This window comes from Pomacea canaliculata, linkage group LG10 (genome assembly GCF_003073045.1).
Source record: "Pomacea canaliculata isolate SZHN2017 linkage group LG10, ASM307304v1, whole genome shotgun sequence".
Lineage (NCBI taxonomy): Eukaryota > Metazoa > Mollusca > Gastropoda > Architaenioglossa > Ampullariidae > Pomacea > Pomacea canaliculata.
The window spans coordinates 11,120,633-11,147,082 of NC_037599.1; the positions used below are offsets into that span (position 1 = coordinate 11,120,633).

At 42.8% G+C, this 26,450-nt stretch overlaps 1 protein-coding gene across 2 annotated transcripts; it reads left to right on the forward strand.

Moving 5' to 3' along the window:
• Positions 1-75: 75 nt before the first annotated feature.
• On the forward strand, positions 76-25,345 carry LOC112574350. Of its 2 annotated transcripts, none has more exons than XM_025255367.1 (3): positions 76-519; positions 22,141-23,083; positions 24,100-25,345. In XM_025255367.1, the coding sequence occupies exons 2-3, from the start codon at positions 22,781-22,783 to the stop codon at positions 24,448-24,450; spliced, it is 654 nt and encodes a 217-aa protein (XP_025111152.1). In that variant the 5' UTR covers positions 76-519; positions 22,141-22,780; the 3' UTR covers positions 24,451-25,345. The 2 variants fall into 2 exon arrangements, with proteins under 2 accessions (XP_025111152.1, XP_025111151.1); XM_025255366.1 differs by lacking the exon at positions 76-519 and adding an exon at positions 11,600-11,933.
• The last annotated feature ends 1,105 nt before the right edge of the window (positions 25,346-26,450 follow it).

Consider the following 26,450-nt stretch of genomic DNA (forward strand, 5'->3'; position numbering starts at 1 on the left):
CATAAGCATCAGTTTATGGCTGATTATATCACATTGTCTTCCTGGGGAGAAAAAAACAAAAACATTTTTTTTAGAGAGAGAGACTATAACGAGGGGGAACCACTACAGTTTTTATATACAGTCAAGCTCATCCCCATGGTTGCCATCACATAAAGCGCTCTGCAAACTGCCTCACTTTTTTTTCAGGACAACGGTATTCTGCTTGAAGCCGGCCACTTATTTTCTCATTTTGTGGAAAGCGCGGAGAACTCCTAACGGGAAATCCGCGACGGAGCCAAGAGCGATAACTTAACCTTAGCACTGCAAGCCTGACGTTCCAGCAGGAGAGCACTGCATTATCCGCTCTTGCCGCACGCCATGTAGCATTCGACGTTACCTCCGCCTCAACTGACGTCCGTCGGCGCGCACACCCACCAACGGATGCCCCCTACTGTGTTCTCAGTTGCGGCAGCTCACGTGTGGAGGACATACAGTGTCGTGCGCAAACAGGGAGGGACCCTCATACACAGAGGTTGGGAGGTAAGAACTACTTTTATCTCCAATCCTTGTTTTGTATTGTGTCCTCAACCATGTGAAGTTTACATTTTACTCTCCCCATTTTTTCTCTTGCTGAATCATGAGCTCGTATGTATATAATAGTATTCTAATGGCTACCGTGTTGAACTCGGTTATTTTTTCCCCTCCACACTTCATGGCACTTTTAAACACTCCACGCAAAGATCGGCTAAGCAGACCTCTATCGAACCAGATTGCAACAGCGAGGTTAAAAAATATCGATAATGAATTACTTGTTAACGCTTGTGTGACGGGTTGTGAACCATGTCTCAGATACAAAGATAGCGCCTTGTCTAAACACGCTTGAGTTGTGGACAGTTCACTCATCTCGAGAAGGGAGAACCCAGCAGAATGTAAGGATCCGAATGTAAGGACGCTTCCGAGAGTGTTGGAAGAGAACGAAGGAGATGCAGAAGCGGCAGGGACGGACCTGACAGTGAAGACTCGGATTCCACCGTACAAAACCTTCCAAATGAGACCTCAGGGAAACGCGAGACCGTTAATTTTGTTACACTATCCCCTCTCCACTTACCAATTAGGAGTAAAGGGAACCAAAAAAAAAAAAAAATCAAGATTGTACGCTTTTAAAAGAGGAGCGAAACAAACTCCCCCAGGTGTCTTCTCCTGCCATCTATCTACCCATAGTACACAATATACCTCGAAATATACATAAAACGTATCTAGCTATCCCCTTTGCTTGTACTAAAGGAAGACATTCTAAAAGATATGAGTAAAAAGATGCTTCTAATCAGGGCCAGGTGTTGCAGACACAACAGGACATTTTCAAAATTCCAATATGGAAGCGATGTGGTTCACACTGGAAGTGTTGCAATCCGCGTTTGTGTTCAAAGAAGTGCAAATACATACAGCTCACGTGCACATCTTACATGTAGGACACGTTCAATATACTTTTATGTGAATAAGATACTTAGAGTACATTGCGAGTTCAATATGTTTTTAATGTGCCTTGTGAGTGCCAGATGTCTTGTGTAAGATACTCTTGAGGTGCATTACAAATTCAAGATCATTTTTACATGAATAAAAGAACACAAGACACACTTTACTCTGAGCTATCGCAGTTGTACATTTTTCAGACAGAAAATCTTTCTCAACGAAACTGGTCACCAGTATGTGGCTTATCCCAATGTACGGTAAAGTGTATCGAAGAAAAAGACCACTGAATGACAAAAGATGGAGGCAGAAAAAAAAAGGAAAAAAAAAACCATCGAGAGGAGGAGAAGGGGATTTTTAGAGCAGGAAATAAGGATGGGTGGTGGCGAGACAGAGAAACCTTGTCTCTGGCATGCACGCAGGCTCAAGAAATTCATTCTGGGCATTCAGCGGAAATCCTCGATTTCTCCATCCCCCATCATGCCTCTCTAGCTTCAACTCTGTTGTGTAGAGTAGAGTGTCATTCAGTCTGCTGTGTAGAATATCCTTCATTCTGTTGTGTCACTCCGTTTTATGATTTCTTGTTTTCACTCTTCACGAAAGTATTTCTTGCTGCAAGGATGACAATCAGTCAATGGCACGGACCATGAGAGGAAAGAGAGAGCACGCGCGCGAACACACATACATACACTTGTGAGGTTGAAACTTGTAGAAGCAGAGTAGTTCTTCTGTACACCGATTCTGCTCCGTATCACTCGCCAGGGCAGGATGCGGATAAGCCGAGCCTGGCAACCCAAATGTTTCACGACAAATCGCGTCCTTAGGTCCCGTGCATCATCGTCGCTATCGATTCTCGGATGCTGGCCGGCTTGCCTGGGAGGACGTGTCTTCAGGGACGGCAGTCTGCGCCTTAAACGTTCTCAAAACACTTTCAGTGCCTGCTTGTTGCCTTGCTTGAGGAGACACAGCGACACCTGGTCGAAGGTTCTTTTCATACTCGTTTAATTCGAAAATATTTTTAGGTCAGGAAGAGAGCGGTCGTCGTCCCCGCACAAACCTCGGTCTCTTGACATCAATGATTTATGAAGGTACGACAGGAGATGAATCCAGGCTCCCAGTGATGACAGCCGCCTACATCCCTGTCACCTCTGCCACCTACTTTTCGGGTGTGAAGATTAGACATTGTCCTTTGGGAGTCACCTCTTAGTGACAGGTCTATTGTCTGGAGGCTTTAGCCGAGTCTCCGGATGAAGTTCTGTTGGTAAACCGCGGATTCTTCAATTTTACAGAGAGCGAGCGAAAAAGACACATTGACAGATACAGAGACATGGGGAATCAGCGAGAGTTAATAAAAGATAGTGCTTGTCACAAAGAAGTAATTTCTGTCTGTCTGTTTTCTTTCTTTCTTCCTTTTTTCCAGAGTTGATTGCTGCATAGGTGACAGTTTGAAACGAGTTCGCGTCAAATATTTCTATCCTAAGCAAAACCGATTCATTTTCGCGATCATTAAAGATTGTATTAAATTTAGTTTAATGTATAAATCCTGTAGTAAAAGGACTCAGAACTCAATGGCTAGTTTAAGGGTCGGTCTCTTCCATGCGCGATTGTGTTCGTAGAACATCCCCAACTTCTGACATTTATAGTAAATTATAAGTAGGAACAAGACTAAATAAAAATCTCAGACTAAGAAAGCACTAGACCAAAGTTCTGGGGTTTAAAATGAAGTGTTTATCTCCAAACACGAACACACAAACGAACGAGAACCAACTTTGCTGACTTCAGTCTTCATGCCATCAGAACTACGGTTCTCGTGTTTTCGTAAGACCTGCATTCAAAAATACTCATCCGAAGCCTCTACAGCTTAGTGCCCTTTGCTCAGAATTGAAAAAAGACGTTGTGTGCCCTTTGTTCACACAGAAACCCTTCGATCAATGGCCGAACCTTCGTGATTTGCTCCGATTAAACGTGGCGCAACACAAGGAATGGACTCGTGGCCTCACACGGACTTCATGGCGGCAGCCGCTTCAGTGTAGACCGGGACTTGCTTTTGTGGCAACCTGAACAGAACAAATAAAGAACTAGTTTACTTGATGACATTTGTTAACCCGTTCGTGCCACGCCTCTTGTCCCGTGCAGAGCGTTGATTAAGAAAACAAATTAGTCGATGTATTTGAAGTTTCTTTTAAAAAGATTGGGTCAGGGGAGTAGTGTCTTGAAATGAGTAGTGGAGGAGGAGAGGAAGGAAAAGTAGAATAGGAGGAGGGGGTAAGTAGGTGGTAACTCACGCGATACAACTTCCTTTAGACAAACTTTCGATGGTTAGCGCCTGTCACCAATACAGTGAGGATTGGCTGTCCCGGGTTCGGATCTCACCTCGGGCACGCTGTTTTTTCATTGTTTACAGGCCTGGCTGCCTTGCCGTGATACATCCTTAGTTGCTGGGTAAGCGTAAAACACTAATTTATCCACCCCAACCCCCCGGTTAGTATAGTGGAAGGAAAGCTTCATCGCCAGTGTCTGCATCTTAGTCTTCCATATAGCGCCAGTAGGTATGTGTTATTTTTGGAACCAACTTCCCTTTCTTTCTCTCTCTCTCTGTGGATGCGTGCGTACGATTTGTATGTATGTGTGCGCACGTGCGCATAAATACTTATTCTTACATTTGCGGATAGTATACTGTATACATGTAAAACAGAAATGAATAATTCATTCTCTATAAGCGTCCGCCTGTGTAACAACTTCTTCAAGTATAGAGTCCGTTAGACAAAATCTAATCAGACTTTCATTTAAATTCGTGTCTGCGAGAAATGTAGAGTGCTGAATTACACGCCCCAGGACAATCCCCAAGCCGCTGCAAGAATGAAAAATAATCTGCTCCAGCTGAACTTCAGAGATGGACAAAAAAACTCTTTCCTTCTTGCTTTTCCTTCTCTTTTTCCACCAGCACGTTTCTCCCTCTGCGTCACTCGCTCGTGCTTACGCACAACGCTCATTCCCCACCACGTGATCGATTCCAAATATAAACTCTCACAGGAAAACGCAGAACCTATCGACAATATACAACGATGATTCATTTAAAAAAGTTTATGTTCAACCTCTCACTTCACTATTTTAAAGTTTGAAGAAACAATCATTCTTTGATTCGTGAAAGTAAGACCATAATCCATAGAAAATAAATTGCACTCCATGATACTGCTCTGTCATTTAACGACGACCGCCTTAATGACAAGGAAGATGCAGTGTCTATAACAATCACGCAGCAGCATGTAGGAAAAACAAATATATCTATTATCCATTATCTTGGCGAGTGTTATTCATTCATTCTTCAACCGATCTAGCCTGCGGAAATAACATGTAGAAATTAATGTATCAGTCTGATTCAGTGATTCTGATTTTTGTGAGACGATGAATAAAGGGAATGAGTACAAAGAGGGCGGAGAGAAAGACAAAGAGAGAGCGCGAGAGAGATAGAGTAAAAGAAAAGATGAAAAAAAGGAGGAATGAGGGAGGTACGATTAGGGGAGAGAGAAGATAACGAACAAAATGCAACATATTTGAATCTGCTAATACAATGAGAGTTTAGGGTACTTCGTAGATTCGATGCTTTGGCACTCTGTCTGGTTAAGAAGGGTCTTATCAAGATATTCACACTGATAGAGAGAAAAAGTGTTTATTCTCTCCCCTGTATGACACACACAAAATCGAAAAATTATTCACTCCATTTTTTTGTATTCATCACTAAAAGGATTATGTACGCCTTTTGGCTCATCAGCATGCAGAACGATTTCCACAATTCAACGAAAACGTGAAATAACTATCTCTTGTGACAGTTGGCAGATTTATACTCGTGACACTCAGCTTCTCACGTGGTTCTTGCTAAATACTGATGTGTTCCATGTTTGCAACTGAAAGTGATTTTGAATGCAAATCCCGTCACTTCTCACGTGACATTGTATTCCAACTATGGCTGTGAGACATGTAATTGGGAAGACCACCGTATCATCTTATTCTGTTTGAAATATTTATATGCAAAACAGATCCACTCCCGTGTGACACTAAGTGATTAGCACAATTTCTTCTGCTAAGTCACGTAGTAATAAAAAAATTAGGTGATGAGAGCTGAAATACCATCGACCGACAAGTTGATAATTCTGTTCCATCCCCATCGACATGAGGTTGGTCTTCATCACCTCCATCCCAATGTCCACACAGTGGACCGAGCTTTAGAGAGAATCCTACACATCCTACATTTATATACCTTCTATAAATGAACCCTAGCTCAACTCTATACTAGCGAGAAAAAAGCTGAATGTATGAAATTTTTGTGAAAACAGCCCCTACAAACCATCAAAAATCATCACAAAACAAAGCAACCGAGAACCCTGGTATTAGGAAGTGTAACGCAAATAACAGTATTACCAGAAAAAAAGGAGATGCTAGACAAATGCATTAACGATGTTACAGACCTTTTTTCTTTTAAGCTTTAAATTTCTAAGTAGTTTTATTTGTGTGTATACGCTTAATTCTGTAAATTGAAACTGGATTTGTTTCTCCAGCTTTTGGGAGAGTCAACGACAATTGAACCACCAAACAGCCACGAAGAGTTCTTGTTAGACAAATACAGTCCTGTAATAAGGGTAGGCATGTGGCTACACTTCTTTCCCCGGGGAAAAAAGACAGAGGGTTACAGGTCATAAAAAAGAGCACGTGGTCAACAATGAGTGATGCTCAATTACGTCAGCAGTGATCCGTTGCGAAAGCGAGGTTGTTTTTAGCTAGCTTGTTACCAGGGCAGGTGCTGCTTGTATTCTGACGCGTTTCTTTGAACTTTGCTCAAGTGTAATTACCAGCTGAAAAAAGGGGGAGGAACCTCCTCCCATCCTCTTGCGAACAGCATGTTTCTGACTTCTCTAATCAGGCGATTTTTCTTTCCTGATTACAGCTTCATTTGCAATCGTCTCAACACCATTTCTCGACAAATGGGGAGAAAAAATCGCAGGTAAAAACCAAACCGCGAAGGACATAGCAGCACGGCTAGTCTTTTTATTTCTTTTGTTTTTTCGGTCATGAGTTATCTCCAATCCACATTGTAAAAATTTTAAAAAGCTCTGCTCCTGCCAACTCCTCCTTCCTAAGCGACACCCTACCCCCCACGAAAAATTAAGTTGCTGCTCATTGAGCTTTCACGAATGGAAACTCGAGAATTGTTAATCCAACCAGTGTGAATTTTCTGGATTTTCGCACTAGATCGACAGAAAATTTAAGCGTTAATGTAGAACCAGTAGCAAAAACGTGCGAGCATCAAGATCAGTTACATACGTCATTGTTATTTTCGGATATAAAATTCAAATGAGTCATCAAATGTTGCGAGGTTTCCTTTGTTGAACGATTGTTTTTTTCTAAATGCTCTACCGTCATAGGAAAGGTCAAAGGTTAGGGTGAGAGCTATTGTTGTGGGTTGAACTAAACCTTCCAACAGCTGCAAACTGCGACACGAGGACAATGGTATGATGACGTCAGCACATGGTGGAAGATGACGATGACAAGCCGAAAGTAGCGACGATAAGTGAATGGCTCGGGGTAGAATATCAATGGGTAGGTAGGTTTCGTGCTGCCTTGAAACAGCGGGTGTTGGGTAAATACCCCGAGATGCCATGATGACTGGCAACAACGTGTGCCTTATGTAGATGTGGATTTAAAGGCTGCTAGGGTGGAATGCTGGGATTGAGAACTGATGGAGAATTTGTGAGACGGAACTTTTCTTCTTCCTTCTCTTAGAAATCTTAGAGTGAACAGTGAACGAGATTAGCATCAATAATACAAATTATGAATGATCACCACCCTGCCAACACACTAAAGTCTTAGTTCTCTGATGTGTTCTTTTGTTTTGCCACATTGATTTCCACAAGCCAGGTTTGACACAAAGCTGCTAATTCCTTGAAGATCCGGATGTACGACAGTGAAGACATTATTCCCTAATGTCTGTAGAGGTTGCTGGGATGGAGACACTGTGAATACACACAGCAATAATATTGATGTATCAGCGCAGGAAGACGGGAGACAGACTGAAAACATTGATCTTACTCGGGTGGCAGCCGGCCGCTTGACTGTGTAAAAAGGTGGTGGTGGTGATAGTGGTGGTGTAGTAGTGACGGTGTTTGTGTGAATATATGTTCATGCACCTGTGTGTGTGTGTGCAACTGAGTGAGAAAGAGTGTGTGGGCGCTTGCACGCTGGTACCCGATCTATTAGTTCTTACGGGTGGGCTGTAAAAACCAGAACTGGAATACGTATTAACAGCATTGACAAATGACACCGGAAGTAGCTCCCTCACAGTTAAAATAACACATGTATTGTTCTTTGAAAGGGTTAACACACACACACACACACAGAACAAAGTTGCACAACATTTGTGAACTTTGACATTCAAAGTAAACATCTTGAGACGGTTAAACCCAATCAAGTATTGTTGCTGCTTCTTTGTGAATACGCACCTATCATGCTGACTGCTCCTTGAGTTGCAAAACACATTTTCAGCAACACGTGGGCAGTCGTGATGGGCACAAGACAGGGGGCGCGGGGAAAGGTCACGTGGGAGGATCAATCTTGCTTTCCGTGACAAATCAATGCGGGTGGCCAGTGGACATGGAACAGCTCTACCCGCGCTTCCGTGTACCTTCTCACAGAATGAGAGAAGAAAAATGAAGTCACTAGACCGTTTCCGAAATAGTTTGAAGCAATTTTGTGTTTGGAAAAGGTCAATGGATGTAACGACATTTTAAGGACAAATGCGCGCGCGGACACACACACACTTATTCACACATTTTACACACCACGTCCATTTAGATGTACTTTCTCTTTCGTACTTTCCATTGGATTCGTTAGCTTTCTGTACCAGGAAGTAGTATTGGAGTATATAAACCAGAACAGCCAGAACAGAAACAGAGAAAACTTTAGCAGTGGTCAGGGTTATCCTGACTTTAGACAATTCTGTAACATTCTTAACTCGCCTTCCACCCACCAACTTTTGTGCGGTTCTGGTGCAGAAAATGAAGCGTAGGAATGTCCTTTGATGTTGACAATGACCGGTACTATTGTCTCCTTCCTGTTTTCCATCTTATTTGCGACACAAACACGCTCAACTCAAAACAGACATCGACGCCCGCGTCTTGAACACTTTTGATCTGTCAGGCAAAAATACCGCCCTTTGATTATAACCAAATAAAAAAGAAAGTAAAGCTCAAGAGCCTCTGCAAGGGTGGAGATAATTTTGCGGTGCCTTCAGGGAAAGGTCATTGCTTTGACCTTTTCTAAAATCTTCCAGTGCTGCTGAGGAGGCGTTGGCGAGATTTGTCGTTCTTAGTCTGCTTCCTCATGGCTCACTTACCCTCGCCGAAAAAAAATTCGACGAAGTGGCTCTTGAAAAATACCCCAACCACAGATGAAAAGCGTGTTTGAAGAAATAGAATAGCCAAAATCAAACAAACAAACAAACCAACAAAACATCCAAACGGAGACCTCCTAGAGACGACGCCCACTAAAGCAAAGAGCTCTGTAGCTTGCCTGAGTGTCTTCCCGTGTTAGATGAAAGGTCGTCTACTCACAATAATGGTAATCATTGCTTTACATACTTTTACTTACAACAGAAATAAAACAAAATATCGACAGGACCTGGAAAGAGCACAACAAAAAGAAGAACAACAGCAGACTTTCATAGCTGGCTGAGTGGAACAATTAGAAAAAAAGAGACATGGACATCCCCCGGCTCTGTATCGAAAAAAATGGCCGACGCCATTGTTATGGTTCGTGATAAGTTGCGGAAATTAAAACTTGCCGTGTTACATCTTCTGTCTCTCACTGTTTGCAAAGGTCTGTCCACGATTAATGACCTGCTCTCGTCCTCATCACTGGAAATGCTGTATTCAACGATTGTGGACTCATTCAATATGAATAGGCGGCTCTTTGTTTGTTTGCATGCACGCAGTTGCAGGCGCAAGTGGAATATGTGGAGAGGCTATGTAGTGCTCAGTGCCACAGTTATTAGAGTAATGGATTCCAAGCAATCAACTCGTTCATTAATTAACTCACTGGACATGCGAGCTTTCTCCCCCCCTTCACTTTGTTTTTGCGCGCGCGCGCGTGTGTGTGTGAGTGAGAGGGGGGAAATATTGGCTATTCTCTTTTTTTATAAGTAAACTTAATAATATTCTATCTATATATAAATAAACATAAAAGATAAATAAATATATGTGTTTATATAGTAATGTATACCATGCCATATATATATATAGTATACTATGTGCGCACAAACTGCAGTCGGGAAGAGAAAAGCATTCAGACATCAAATATTGAATCATCGATTCTGCTTGTGCCTCAAACTTTGTTTCATCATCATGGCAGGTGACACACACGGCTACACGGTTAACATCAGTAAATCTTTCCCGCGAAGAAGTAGTCGCGTCCTTTCTTGTTCGCGAGGCACTTGCCTCTACATATTCATTATATTTTTGTTTAAAAAGGACATCCCCAGCATTCGACTTGTTGAGTTTTGTACGGACTCCACTTTACGGTAACGCGGGAAGATTTTACAAAATTATTTTTTGAATTGTTGAGATTTTTTTACTCTACTTTTCTGGGAGACTGCTCTTGTGTGAAGGAGGCAGGAATCGATCGCCCTTAAACACGTCACTGCACGTCACAGGTCACACACAGAAGGTCACACACAGGAGGAACACAGCGACAACAAACTCAATGATATTGATTCCTAGCTTTTCTGTCAGCAGATGAACTTTCTTCATACTTTCAATTTCTGAAAAAAATTAGAAGGAATCTGGAATCTCTGCGTGTTGGTTCATGGGATGCTCTTAATTTTTCTCTTCAAAAACTTGATTTCTTCGTTTTCTCTTTCTCTCTCTCTCTCTCCACGCCTTCTACTATCCCACGATCGCGTGTATATATATATATAGTGTTAGATAAATCTGTATATATTTTTCTACAGACAGCTGTATACAGTTGTGCGAGGAGTATTTTTAAGGATTATAGATTATGTTTACATGAGTGCGTCATTTATGTTGCGTCATTTATGTTGCGTCATTTTAGTGATGATCATCTTTAGTTTTGAAATGACGTAGGAAAGACGTTTGATGGCGGCGTACCAGACCTGTTAGACAGTAATGGAAGCAGTCTGATTTTATTTATTTTATTTTCCTGCTACGAATACGACATTTTCTTAGAAAAGTTTGTCTGGCAATTTATCCTTTTTTTGTGGTGGTGGAGGTGAGGGAGGAGTACTTGCTTGTGCGAAGGACAGAGACTGTTAATTGTAAGCTAATAGTTAGCAATACCCATTAATTCATATAGCGAAATTTTATGTCTGCGTGGATTTATCAGAATGAGGCTACATTTCGACCTCTTAACTCATGACATATACACACACATAATATACATATAAAATATATTATGTATGTAAAATATTTGCATATATTTCATCATACATACGCAAAGTGAACATATATCCCTCTCGTACCATATACTTAATATAAAGAACGGCAAAATATCAACAGAGAGACAACTGCAAAATGAACATCTAAAAAAACTCTTTGGTTGACCCGTCGAATACCTCATGTTCGTGCAAATAACTGGTCTGGGAAAATAGGATTTAGCATCCAGGTGCTAGTAGTCATGCTTTGTACATTTTAATTAAAAGATTACCCAGGAAACGGTCTAAGTTGAATAACAGTATTCATAGACCATTGGCAGCAAGTAGCACAGGTGTCTCACAATCCCTTTGTGGGTTAAAAAAACTGGTTTTCTTTTGCTTTGATGTCGCAAACGAGATCAAGTTCTCCTGCGTGAGCTCATTAGGAGTATTTATGGCATTAGACAATGCCACATTCCTTTCTGGAATATACTTTAAAACATTGATTGTCGTTACAGTTTTTATTTCTGCCAGAAGATTACAAGCTCCCTCGGCCATTTCTTCAGCGTTGCGAAATTCTATTGCTCTTCGATTCCTGCTTTCATTTACAGTGTAGCTCATTTTCATTTATCATTTTCTTTCTTTCCGGATCTGGACGGTGTTTCTCCCATTTCCATCGTTTCATACTGCTGTGCTCCGTGTCTCTGACCCTCAGCCTGATGTTATTGAGTTTGTCCTGCAAGCCAGAGCCTGCAGCTGACAGCAATAAGGACCACACAGCCTCAGCAGGGGGTCGGACCCAATGCCATTGCGATCGAAGAGCCTGCGAGCGAGAGTTTGCGCTTTACGTTTGACAAACGACAGGCCGGCCGTCGTCGTCACTACTGCTGGTGGAGGTGAGGGGAGGGGAGCGAAGGGGGACAAGGGAGGAGAGCCGAGGGGGTCACACGGGTGACAGCCGTCGCAAGGTCTGAGCGGGATGAGGCTGGTGTGTGGTGCGGTCATTGGCGAAGAAAACTTTGGATGTACTGGACGCTGGGAGTCGACTTGAGGAACGAAGAGTTTGGCGGTGAGTGCGATAAAATCAACAATTTTTTTCCCCCCTTGCAATCTTGGCTAGGTTATCAAAGTTCATGTAATAAGGTCAAGACACCAATCTGGCTCTTTGAGTTTGAGCGGTAAGTCGGCTTCTTTGATGTGTCTTCCTTTGATGAGTTCTTGCGATAAAGACAGTGTTATAAGCTTGGTTTTCGAAGACAGTGTGTGTGAGAGGGAGAGAGGGAGAGAGGGAGAGAGATTAAGGTCAGCTTCAGTCGTTTGTGGACATCTTGATAACGGTCTCCACATCAACTGTAGCTTGCGTTTTCAAAATCTTGAATGATCGTGTCAGAGGATCGACGTTCTCTCTCGTCTGGCCTGTTGTCATGGAAGGTTATATTCACAACTTGAATTACAGAGAAGCTTTGCAAATCTCTCCTAATAAAGTTACATTCTGGCACGTTTCATGGATTTTGTCTGGCAAAGCTTGCAGGAGTTCTGAGAATAAGTTTTTAATCGATTAAGACGCAAGAAGTTTCAGTCTGACACAACACGTGTGACAAAAATTTGTGGCTGTAAATTCGAAATTTAATGAAACTCTATCTTTTTATGATTTAATCAAAGGAACAGATTGCTTGTGTCCTTTTAAGGCAGAAGAAAACTTAAAATTCAAATCATTCTATGTATATTTTTTCATTTTACCTACACAGATGCATATTTTGATGGATTTCTACTCTGAATAACAAAGAACTGACTTGTAAAAAGGGTTTTCACTATGTTGGCCACAGCGGTTGATATATCCTCATAACTGGTGCCTCTATTGTCATGTTGGTTGTAGATGCCAACTTTGGTCACAGATGAGATTCTTCTTTCCACAATGTGGAAGAGCCATAGCTATTTGCCAATATAATGTTAATAATAATTATATAGCCGTCTATAGATTTAACTGGACCTTACTTTCCTCTGGAGAAGTAGTCATGAAGCAAGAGTGAGTCGCTTCCTTAGAAAAAAAATGGGGAACTCAATGAAAAATGTCTTCACCCTGCTTCATTTTATGAAACCCTTGAGCATCTTTATCACCTTTATTTTAACGTTGGCTTTAGGGGTAAAACAACATCTATGTGGACACCAATTATTATAACTTGGGAACTATGCCGAAGCCCTTTCTAGAACTGTGCTGATGAAAGTCGTGTCAGAGCTCCAACTGTGGCCAACTCAGAGTTGTGTCAGTCATAGCTGTGTCATGTCTCTGTGTCCTGGTCATGTCACAACTGCGTTGGTCACAATTGAGTGATATCTTTTTGAACTTGCAACTTATAGTGTTTTCACCCAAACTTGTGATAGAAGCAACAACAAAGATCTCAAATCATTAAAGGTTTGGGGGGGGGGGAGAGTTGTCTAGATTAGAACAATCACACTTATGTCAGAACTACACGAGGGCAGTTGGAACGACAGGTGGTATAGAGAGGAAGCAGGCGAGATTCGTTTGGAAGCTTTATGGTTTCTGCAAAAGACGTAATGACGAAATTAATGTAATTCGGGTTGAAAGGAAATGTCCAGCACCTTCTAGACGAAACTGACGAAAACGAACTTGAGAAATAGATTAATAGATAGATGGACGGATGAATAGATAGATAGGTAAATAGATAGATCAACAGAGGCATTGTAGCGCTCAAGCAGGGCTGCACTTTGGAGTGGCGGGGTTAAAAACTATTCACACCCGTGAGTGTATCCCACTTTGCAGACGCCGACTGATCGCTTTAAATAGGGCAACTAGTGATTGTAAATAGTGAGTACTTACACTGCCAGACTGGCAGCTCTTACACACGATTTCTTATTCACTGCGTTCGGCGAAGGTGTCACCATTCTTCAAGCTTGGGCGACACTAAATCTTGTTCTGCCACGCCCCTACTGTACTCGACTGAAGGCTGTTCGTAGCGAAGAAGAAGAGACAAACTCTTGTTGACCACACGACCTGCACCTGATAACTCCGACAATCTGATCACACATGGCGCTGATGCTCCTGCCCTGCTTATTATATTATGTTGGCTTTAACTACTGTGTCAGCTGCCTGTCATGGTTACCCTTTGCTGAGGGCTCGCACTCACAGAAATTCCGCCATCTAAAATGACAGTGAAACATCTACTGCATTTTCGGTGTCACGAAGGCCTCTATTATAGATGGACGAAACGAAGGAACCTCGTTAGCACTTTCGCGAAACACAAAAAAATGAAACAGGCGAAGTTGGTGTAGACCTGGGGTTGCTTTCATGTGAAGTCCTGAAAATGAGTCTTAAGTTTACTCCGATGTGTTTGGAATAGTCGACTTGCCACTCGAGGCATGCGGCTTAAGACTCATTTTGAGGACCTCGCGTTTTACACAAGCGATGTCACATTGCCTGGAGGGCTACTTCTCTCCTACTTCTACTTTTTATTTCGTCTTTACTACTCTGCTTGCTGTCTTCTGAATTGTTCCTTATTGCCTTGTGCCATATTTCTACGGACTGCTTCGTTGACTTGAGACATCTACTGCCACCTGCGCCATCTTGCCGCAATTTTGCCTTTTCTTCTAGCAGCATGGATTTAACTATCTTTTTCTGCAATTACTCAACAAAATTACTCAACTGTTGATGCAACTGATATGCCACTCATCGTTGTGAAAGCAGCTGGACTTGACAACCTGCTTCTCTGCACTCAAGTTTTGAAGTCACTGATACATGTGCTACTACCATCTGGAGTCTTTTAGTTCGTGAGCTCTGCAATGGTGTGGCATTTACTGCCAGGTCCATGCTCTTCCTTAAACTCACCTTCCGCTGCAATATCTGTCATTTTTATGCTTCCCTGCGACACTTCGTGTGTATATTTTTCTATCTCGTATTTATATCTGTGGATATGAAACCAACCCCGGAAGTCACCCGAGTAGTCTGCAGAGTGGCAAGAAGTTGTGGGCCACACGGGATGCTGGGAACCGGAAGTCTAGCTGCCTGAGGGACAGCTGTAGTCCGCAAATGGTTCTTAAAAACGGAAGTATATCGACATCAAAGGCATCCTTTGAGCGCAAACAGTGCTTTGCATTTACATGCTTGTTAGAAAAAAACTCTGAGTAGAACAAAATTACAAATGCACACCTGCAAAAGCCGAAGCAGTAAAGAAAGCTTTTAAAAAAATGGGGAGGGGGACACTGGGAGAGGGTGAAGATGTATCAGGGTGAAGGGAGGGGGTATTGTGATCAGGCACTCTGCGCACCCTATTGACACGACCTCCTCATGGTGCTCTCCCTTTCGACCTAAATTGCAGGAGCGGCTGAGATTACAGAGCTTCAAAGCCTGCAACATTCAAAGCAGTGAAGCCAAGTAAATGGAATTAAATTGTTTGCCGTGAAGGAAACCAGCTGGGGATTTCGAATGCAGATGAGAGGAGCAAGCTTGCGAAAGGCAGTGGACTCTGTTTTGCCCAAACCAATCTTGATCATCACCTGCTGGTCTGGGTACAGATTTCGTGCCACCCAATAAACCTTTTTGATCTTGAAGTAATATCTAGCCTAGAAAGGTTGTAGGTATGATGTGGTTCTGAGAATATGGAGGGTTAAGGATATAAACTGGAGGTAGGATTCGTGTTCGCGCGAACAAACAGAGACCACTGAAGGGTCAACAAGGGTCATGCATCATTCTTTTCGAGACTTTTTGTGATGATCCGTAAGACCTTGTCAAACTGACGTCCCAAGGGAACAACATTTTCAAACACTGATAGATAATGTATGACCTCTGGGGTTTGGATTCGAGAAACTAGAGAACTGTGTCGAAGTTTTGTAAGACAGGTTACGTATTTTGCTTGTTTTCAAACCTGCTGTGCTTTTTATTTCAAAGATAAAATGCGGTTCTTGTGTTCATCTGAGACTAAGCATGACCACGTGGTAACGTAGGCAACCTGCGCATCCCAAGCGGCCGACACAGGAAGTGAATGGGACTAACGGCATTGGAGAGAATGAATCCGCCTTTCATCCTGGCAAGATCGATGACGTCCTTCCTTTCATGCTGAGCTCGCTTTCTATCCGTAATGGTTTTTGTGCACCTTAGTTTGCTGTCTGCCTGCCTGGTCCCAGGTTTAAGTTCACAGAGCTAATGTCCCTGTCCACTGACTGTAGCGCTATTCACACTTTTTCCCGGGTGCCTTTTCACGGGTGGAGCCGAGAAAAGAGATCGATAGACAGTGAGAGAAAGTGGGATTCGAACGTGGAGCTGATGACAAAGGGGTGCATCTCTTGTTTCGGGGAATGTCTGCCGTCTGTGAGGTTAATATTTGATGACGAAGCGTCCATTATATCTGACTTTCTAGAAAATGTTCTGACAGCTTGGAGGACGAATTCAAAGACACATTAGGTCTGATATCTTCTAGCCAAAGGGGAATGCGTAAACACGATGAGGACTGAGGTCGTAAACGAGAGTTTTGATGTAGTGCTTGTAGGACAATGTTGCCTAAAGAGCACTTCACGAGCTTTGAAGAGGACACATGGCCTCGATCACTTCATCATTTTCTGGAGAAAAAATGTAGTGCACTCAGTAAAAGAATCTTGGCTTCAAGATCCAAGACACTCAACCCAGTCTGGTTCTGAGATTGCTGTATGTTCTATCTTCACTGAGATACATAATCAAGAGGCAGACTTGAAGAGTTTCTCTGGCAGCAGCCCACAAGACTGTTTTGCTGGCAGTAAATTACGAAGTACAAGTAGACTACTTCCTGTCCTCTTGTAGACTTTGCTGGTGTAGGTCTTTTGATTCGGGTTTTACTTTAGTCTTATTATTTTCTGGCCAAAGAAGATAACTGGTATATTTTGTAACGATAGTCTCATCTTTATCCACCCAACCTTTTCTATTCCTTTCATCGCAAGAAGATAAGAAATGACGATGATGATAGTAATAAATGTATAGAGAGATGCTTCCCCTTCGTGCAGGAACTCTTGACATTTGCAAAAATAAAATAAATTCAAGACATACCTGTCCATCCAGTCAGCCGCCCTAGTAACCAAAATGCACGGAAATGAAAAAAAAGTTTGCACTTAAATACCTCTGACATCGGATCTGCTCATACACCATTTATTCAAACTCACACATTAATTGGCGAAAGTGTAAGTGTGTATGTGTGTGTGGTCATTGTATGGACAGGTCCAAAGATAGGAAAATATAGGGTTAAAGACTTTTAAAAATAATTTGCACTATCTAAATGTCGGATAGAGAACGGTAAAGTGTTCTAGACTTGGGACAAGATTAGAAAACTGGGGCTTTTTCTTGATGGAGAATCACGAAGGTTCTAGAATCAGACGAAGACCTCAGAGACATGAAAGGGAAAATATTTCTGATTGATAACATGAAGCTGCGAGCAGACGGTCTGTCCAGTTCCCGCGAGACGCGAGCAGACGACACTCACCACAGATTATTTGATTACTGACCCCTGGGAAGGCAGGTCACTGAACATTTAGCTCCTGATGGATTGTAGATGGCGATGTGTATTTGCAAAAGTGCACAAGCTTCCACGACTCGAGGAAATGGCGGCAAAACTGGAATTTAAGCCTCGTGTTTCAGGTCGCACGTAGCACAATATAGATGTATAGATACACACAAAACTTTAAAACCTATCATTGACATATTATCTGTCTACGTAGACAATAACTAATCAACTAATCATAACTAATACATGCGTGGTTGTCATTGTGCATTTATTTCTTCGTTTGTCGGTCTCTCTATAATAATGCATAGGATTGTCTGTGTGAGAGAGAGAGATTGGGAGAAATATAGTACCCGCGATAACACGCGATGTTCTGTTTCTATTACATCACTCATCCACCCGTCAAAAGCAGCTGTATCCGTTTTGCACAAATGGGTCAGGGAAATATGTAGTCAATATGAGTGAGAAAGCTCCGGTTGTTACACTTTGGTTATGCTGGCTCAATGTCGGCCCGAGACAACATTAATATTTCATCCCAGGAACGTGTCGGACTTGACACGGTCGGATACAACTCAGTGAAAACCTCAATGGTCTATTGATCACCGGGAGCTGGCCGCCGACGGTCCGAAGGTGTAGTCATCCGCGTGCGATCAGGTTTCACTTAACGATCAAAATATAAGAACAGTCACGTGATATAAACCTGTACAAAACTGCACGTGCAATGCATGACAGACATCAGTCGCTATGTCTAAAGGGGAAATTATAAAATAATAATTCATACACCATCCTGATGACTGAAAATTTGTAGTTTCTGTATAACGAAAGAATAATGAATGTCCTTGCGTAATATCTGATATTGAAGTGGGCTAATCCCTCGTAATGAACGTGAAAGCGTTCGCCTGTTTGTGGTGTTACAGGCTGCAGGAAGGTGGGGAGGGATAGGCAAGGGGTAAGAGGAGTGTGCTTGCGTGCATCCGGGCAACTGTAAGATTTGAAACAAAGCCTGACTTATAAAAGAAGGGTGTTTCCAGGGATGGGACGCCGCCTGGAGTCAACGAGTATTTTTTTTTTTTTTTTAATGTTCTTCAGGCTTCCAAGAGTTGCCGGGTGAGCGAGCCATTGTTCCATACTCCTGGAGACGTGGCCGTCTGGCAGTCAGCCGTGACGACCTTTGTTTGAACAGAGCTTGGCGCCGATTGATCTGCGGGTCACACTACCGATCACACCCTGTATACCTGCCCTCCCTGTACGCATGCGCCGTGCGTCATTCCAGCAGATCAAATTCGACTGTGACCCATCGACTGCTCCAACGCTCGAGCAGAATATATTGTGAACACTCACTGCATTCTATAGCCCTAACCTGATCGAGAAAAGGTCGGGAGTTTGACCTAGTATTCACCCAGATTTGGGTAAATACTTTTTTACACCTAGTCATTATTAAAAAAATGCACCTTGCTGAATTAAGGGGTCATTTTTAATAAAGGAGGAATTAGAGCATGACCCATTCTGCCGTTATTGCTGGAAGAGAATATTCTACAATACCCACTGGCTTACACAACCCAACACGAGGCTTAAGTTGCATGCAGATAAAACTTTTGTTCATTAGTAAAATGAAGGAGGTGCTTGTTCGCTAGGTCTGTGACCTGTGTGATCTCTGTGAACCCTGAACAGAGAGGGCAGGAGGTTCGGCCATAGATCGGGAGTTGATGAACCAGCCAGGTGCGGTGTATTGTTCGATCCTCTCTTTGATTGCGTGCTGGGAGGCCGTCCACCACAAGGCCTGCTGTCACAGTTTCACACAGGCCTGGTTGTCGTGATTACTGTAATCTTGATAGTTTCACGAAGAGAAAACGGCAAGCCCGTGGTTACCGAGGCAAGACGAATGGAAGATTTGCCGATGCTGTATTTGTTAATTTTTGAAATGGCGGAGTTTTGTTTTGCAGGTTACTTATGTTCAATTACAAGTGAAGGGCGCCGGACTGTTTGTGAGATGCATGTCCTGCTAACCATGAACTTGCTCATCTGCATGAAGACTTTCTTTTTTTTATCTCTAAAAGCCCAATCAAAAAAAAAACAAAAAACAAAAAAACGAAAACAAAACAAAACAAAACAAAAAAAACCCCACACACGTAGAAACAAATTTCCTCACTTTTTTATAACATTTTTATATCAAAAATTTATCAATTTCATGCACATCTAATTAAATTTTTAAAAATTAATTTTCACAAGAAGCTCAGTTTGCACTATATAGTTTGTAGGTCAGTAATACCAGTTTCTGAGACGAGGACATACCAGAAGAATGCGCCTGAAGCTTAGTGCGCATGTGTTTTCACTTCCCTCGAAGCGAAATTGGAAAACGTGTTTTGCCCACCCAACACAATCACACGAGAGGGATCGATCTGTTTTTCTACCTTCAAGTATCTTCCAGCACTGGACCGTGGAAAAATGAGCGCATGGTGTCGGCACAAAGGACTGACGGACGCCACAAGCCAACAAACAATACAGATGTAAACAATGGCGCTGTAAATTGCCTTGGTGTTGAAGTGTATACAAAGGACAAAGGACAAAAGCATGGGCAGAAAATGTTTTCAAATGTACACACCTGCCAAGCAGGTTTTCGCCTGTTTAAGCACACCAGAGATATGTTACTGTGTGGGGCACACTCGAAATGTACTGCTCAGAAAAAGGACACTTTCATTCAATTGCATTAAAAGCCAATGATTTATTGTGTCCATTGAATCACGTGATACTGCATCGCTCACGGACATGGAAATTATCGAACTGCTCTGAATGAAAGACAAATTGTATGGGATTGAGATGAGATTCATTGATATGTGCAAAACCCGCCAGGCTCCTTGTTTTATTATTGTTAGGCTCATTATTTTGTTAATGTTAAGTTCATTGCTTTGTTAATGTTTAACTGCATTGCTGGGTCTCAGAAACTCTGAGACAAGAACATTACAGGTCGTCGAAAGTATGGCATTCTGAGTATTTTGTCCTTTTTAGCGGGACGAGAAGAACAGTCGATTCCCATAAAGAAGTAGGAAATGGGATTTGTTGAAATTCTGTTGCAGCCAGATAATTTTATCAGAGACATCTTCCAGCTTTCATCTTTAAAGTCATCGAAGAAAGTAGCAACAGATGATAAAGATAGCTTGATTATCAGTGACGAAGATACACCACACTCTTATGTATGTCTTTTTGCTTACATGTGTGCGAAAGATAATTTATTATCAATGCATTTTTTCTAAATTAATAGACACGTGTTAGCAATCTAATATCGGTTGAGGACACAGTAAATTTATTTGAAGTTCTTTCTCTTCAAATCAAAGTAGTTTTGTCTTTTTACTTTGAGAAGACCTATGTGATGGTTGTACTCGCCAGGCGAGGTTGTCATGGTGAGGACAAAAGCTGGCAGAATTCAAGATCAGGCATCGCACGTGCCAGGAGATCCGTTACATTCACAGTGCAATTACCTGTCCTCTACCTTGGGATACTTTCCCCCTGAAAGCGCCAGATAGAAACTCGTGTGGAAAATTATCTGTTTCCTGCAGCTAGATAATGGGTTACACAGGAGGGGATGGTTCCGTTACACTTAATGGGTACACAAGAGGGGATGGCTCTGTTACATTTAATTACAAGGCTGCTGGAACAAGGTAACAACAAGCCGAAATGAACGAAGAAAGAATAAAATCTCGCGAAATATAAAAGAACAAAGGCATAACAGGCATGTTTTTCTGTCCCATACTTTGATGCCATCTTTGCTAGTAACAGAAATTAATTTTGTAGGGAATTTTTTACGGCTGAGTCTTCAGCTTAATCTAAGATAAAACTAATTTAATTGATAGATGTAGCTAAAGGAAGAGGAAGTAAAGAAACTAAAATAATTAGGAAGGAAGAAAAAACATTATATTGTAAATAAACTGTGTTGTTAAAGAAAGACACAAGTTGGGGCCATGAAAGTTATTGCTAGTCGCTCATTATCAAGATTGAGTCTCCGGAAGAGAAAGACAGTTAAGCATGTTAAGCACATGCATGCAGGCACACAGACATACTGAATCACACACACGCACACACTCACGTGCACACACAGAGGGAGGGAGGAGAAAGCAGGAGGGAACTGAAGCTTGCGACATCAGCCAATCACAAGAGGGAAAAGAGGAAAAACAAACTTAATGTGCAATTTCATCACTCCTATTTGCCTGCCGACACAAGGTGTTCACAGCAGACACAATCTTTTTTTAAATCAGGAACAAATATCAAGAAGTTGTTGATTGCTAGTGAAGAATTGATGAACACATTCTCTGAGTTTTCCTTTGAACCCATCAATAAACTTTGAAGTATTGCCAGCTTTCTCGGCTTCCCATACTCACCAACAGCAAAACTGTACAACCTGCGAAACATGGAGGAGGGAAGCCTGTGTAATTTAATTCTGCCACTTGAGTGTTTGGTAGAATGTTACGAAACCATTCTTATGTTTTTTTCTGCTGTCATCCGTAACTGGTCTCAGCCAGAACTTTATACAGATAGAGTAAGTTGATATGTACAGTTGGTACCTCCTCCGATTTGGTAAATGAGATGTCATGGGTGGATGGGTAGGTAGTTTATTCCGTCTATGCCCATAAGAGTAAGATAGATTGTCTAAGTCGTTCTGCACTTATCATTTTGCACCGTCCTTTCAATCTTTCTAATTCTAACCAGAATGCACCGCTTCCTCGGTAACAGCTGCCTGAAATAGCAACACTTGCACAATCACCGACACTGATCATGATTTTTTTCTCTCTTTTTTTCCTCCAGAATGCCGGATGGTCGCACTTCATCTTCGTCGTTCCAGGAAGGTGAACGGGCGCCACTGCATCATCTCCCGCGTAGAGCAAGCGTGTCATCTTGACATGCGCACTGCAGTGCTGGTGCCGCTACGTCACTGCACATGCGCAGCTCGCGGAGCGTGGCCTCTGTTGCGTTCCAGTTCGTTAAGTTTGTACCTAGCTCACAGGAATGGACGCTAACTGCAAGAAAAATGTGCACGTGCTAGCTGCCTCACTTGTAACCTAACGGTGGAGTCAGATGACGAAGTCGATTCCTGGAGGTTCGCGGAGATTAACATGATGACGTCAGCGGTGCCAGAGGATGTGGGAGGATACCTCACAGAGCCGGTAACCTCTCCGATGCCAGAAAATCTCACATGACAGATGCACAGAAACTAAAGTGTAATTATGTGCAAGGAGAAATAGTAGCGGGGCGAACTGTCCTGCTCGCTTCAGTCCTCCGTGTACAAAGCACCTCTTCGTTTAATGCCGTGTGACTATGGTGGAGTAAACAGCGACTGTTCCTCGACTTTAATGTAGTCCTCGACAGCTTCTGATACTTTAACAACTCCAGTCTTTGAGTTACATAAAGAAACCCATATGAAAAAGAATAGTGATTGCTTACTCCCATGATGGCAGTGGTCAACTCCACCATCACGAACTCGTTGCTACTGACCACCCTGCTGGCCAATTGTCAGCTGGTGACGGTGCCTCTGACCACGAGTGTGGCGAGGGGAGGTCAGCTGGTGTCCGGCAGGGAAGCCCTGTCTGCAGGAGGAGACGACCTCGGGTCACAGGAGAAGATCGGGACAAAGGATGACGCTTCCTTCATCTCCAGGGATGCTCCACCCAACAGCAGCAGCAAAAGTGGAGGAAAGCAGAAATCCCACAAATCATCTGGATCCTCTAAATCAGCAAACAACGCACATGAGGTAAATGTTGGCGATATTTTTTAACATAGTTATTTTTAGCTTGCCAATCAAAATAACAAGCTTGGAAGCAGGTTGTTTTTAGAGTTGGGAGAGGACGAATGAAAGTAGTAGCCCCGTGGAAAGTGGGCGCCGACGGAGTAAACAGAAAAAAACCTGAATGGCGATGGGGTAGACCGACCGATCCATGCAGGATCTGCTCACCACTTCTGCTGCTGCTGCTGCTGCTGCTGCTGACGACGATGATGATGGCAACCATTTTATGTGTTAGTTACCTATTAATGTATGTCCCTTTCCATTCACCAAAAAAATTCCTTACTAGTATCTTCTTGTACAGTGTGAATCTTTCGTGCAGAAAGGAAGAGAAAAACGAAGATAAATAAAAATCACACAGATCGAGAAAAAAAGAAAACTAGAGAGAAAGAGAGTTTGTAATATTAATCATCAGCTCCGTCTGTTCAAAGCGACGCCCGACAGTCGTGATTACATATTGTAGAGAGGAAATGTCTCTAACATCTGAAGGCGTGTTGCCAATAAGAAACTTTTCCAAAATGAAAAAAAAAATTAAACAAATACAGATCTAGAGTGCACATATTTATCACTCGTTCCTTCTGTACTTCAGCGACAGGAGAGTGTCTTGGCGAGTTGGGGATGGAGGGAATGTTTTTTGAAATCTGAAGACGATGCCGATAAACACCTTGACATTATTGCACCTGCATCTCTGGCCACCAGCCAACGCCGGAGTCATAGTGTTAATTATAATTGCACTAATTCGTATTTGAAGCAGTCCGTGAACTAATGCTGACACTTTCCTGTTAGCAATTATCGTCGTTCGGTTCTGAATATAGAATAATCGGCGATAATGGAGGGCCACAAAAGCGGAGCAGGGGATATAGGGGAACACGATTGATAGCCGAGAAACTGATTTCTGATCCGAACTGAGTTTTGAATGAAGCAGTTTTCTGGTCCGATGAAGTGTTAAACGAAACCAATATTTTATCCTCACCGACTTGTTTCAGGTTGCTGAAGACACTGACCCGGGCGCCGTGATGTACATCATAGTGGTGTTGGTCTTCTACTCCACCGGCGTGATGGTCATGATCGTCCGCTACCTAAAGACAGAGAAGAAGGAGCTTGAAGAGGAAGTCACACTAGAGAACTTCTTCAACAGCATGCCCGACAAACGAGTAGAGAAAGAATACACCGTCAACCGTGTTGCCATCCGGGCATTTCACACTCTCACTTCCATTTCCTATGATGACGAGGAGTTGGAAAACATGGACCTGGGCTCCGAGCCGGAAGGGGATTTTCCCGACCGGAAGCGGGCCCACGATTCGGCCTCCCAGCCGCTACTGGTCACGGATTTATGACATAAGAAGCGGCGGGCGAGGTTCAGCAAGGTCTACTCGGTCCACTACGAAGATGAGGAGCTGAGTTTGACCAATGGCGCGAGGCGAGGGTCAGGGAGTGACCCTGAACCGCTGACCCTGCCTCGTTCGACCTCGCCTCCGCCGCAGTCGTCAAGCGAGAAGGACGCTGCTGAAGATGCGCTTGAAGAACGAACGCCAATGAACCTTGACCTCGATATGCCTCCAAAGGCAAGCGCATGCGCATCCTCGCAGGTCGACAACGAGAGTTTCGCCAAGCGCAGGTCGCTTCGTAAGCTCGTGCACATGAAGGCAGTCGAGGGTTCTCCGGACTTGTCTATAAGGCTTCTCGACAAGTCGGACAGCAGCGACCACGAGAGTGACAGTTCTCATCAATGGAGTCCTCCAGTAGCAGACTGCTCCGGAGCCAAGCAAGGCGAGGGCTCAGAGCGCTGCACCCGAGTCGCCAAATCGTGGAGGTATCTGGCTAGAGACATGGGGTGGGGACGGCAGATGAGTGGACGGTCTACCTACCCTGAAGAAAATCCTGCGGACAACATCCGCACATTCAGGGTACTTGGTCGAGACTCTCTTTGTCGATCGTTTGGGAAGAATAGATACCGCCGACGAAAAAGCTCGGAGGTCAAGGAAGACGGGAAGGAAGACAGTATCATGGACGGCCAAGGCCGCAGTGAGTGTGATGTAGGTTCGCAAGACATCGTTCTCGAAAGCGGACTCACTTTGAAAGATCCCGACGACGATAAAATCTTTCCAGACACTTGTATATCTGATCATACAAGGACTCAGTCGAAAAGACCCGAACATTTGCCGTTTCTCGTGACAGATGTATGAAAAGCTAGACAAGAAGAATTGCATCCAAAGGTAAAGGTAAAAAAAATAAAACAAGTGAATGTATTCAATACTTCGGAGATTATATGCACATTTATTGGACTGTTTCATTAACGATAATGTTTACTGGACAATCTGTTGATGTAAATAAGATTCCTGCTGGTGGTAAACTACCGTACTAACCCTGATGTCCTCGGGGCGAGGACTGTGGGTAATGCTGACTTCAAAGTTTTAGCTTTACGGATACTTGAAGGTGTTACGAACGTTGATACATTTGTGCGCTAATGGTGAAAAAGAATTTGACATGGTCTCAATGATTAAAAAATACTATATTTTATTATCCAGTTTCTCACAACCGTGAAGCTTATGTTTTCCTATAACTGCAAAAACCAAATAGCTTCTGGCATTTTCCCCCGCTCATGATGCGACACTCCCTGTCCTCATCACTTTTACCCTGAGCGCCAATTTTTATATTAATTTAAATTGTTTTTGCTTTATTCCAAGATTATATCTCAGTATATAAAGAACCATGGGGATCAGTAGCAGGGGACTAACTACCCTTTCGTCAGTTTAGTGAAATTTATTTTTTGGGTCGCCTGTAGTTTACGAATATTGAGAACATTTTTGCAAATCTGTGATCCTTTGTGTCCATTAGTCCAAAATACGTACCTCAACATTCCTATTTTCTGGGTCTGATCACTCCAAAGCAACTTATTATTTCCTAATAAGATATATATATATATATAAAATAACACATTTGATGTAAATTACAAGGCAAATGTAGGACTTGGTTCTGTTACCAATGTTAAGAGGTCTAGAGCACTGTTTACCGACTACTGCTGTGGAATGAACATTTTGTTTACTGGCACTTTACAGCAAAACGAATTTACTGTAGAATGTTTTGACAGTTTATTTGCTTTACTTCTGTAGGGCTGTCTGTGGAGGCGATCTGTTTTGGACGGATGGGGACTTGTGTGAAAGACGGTAAAAGAGAGGGAAGAGAGAAAGGTGTGAGAAGATCTGTGTTGGAACAAAGACAAGGTGTGTCAAGGACTGCTGTCTTTTTGAATATTTTATGTCCACCGAACACGAGCAAGCGCCGAGGTCTGGGCCTGGCATGTAGGCGAGTCTGTTTCCAATTGTCATTATTCAAT

Bases quoted from the DNA above. Each gene is read 5' to 3' on its own strand.
- LOC112574350 (XM_025255367.1), top strand. From the start codon at position 22,781: ATGATGGCAGTGGTCAACTCCACCATCACGAACTCGTTGCTACTGACC. The intron at 23,084-24,099 runs GTAAATGTTGGC...GACTTGTTTCAG, and splicing joins CAGCAAACAACGCACATGAG to GTTGCTGAAGACACTGACCC.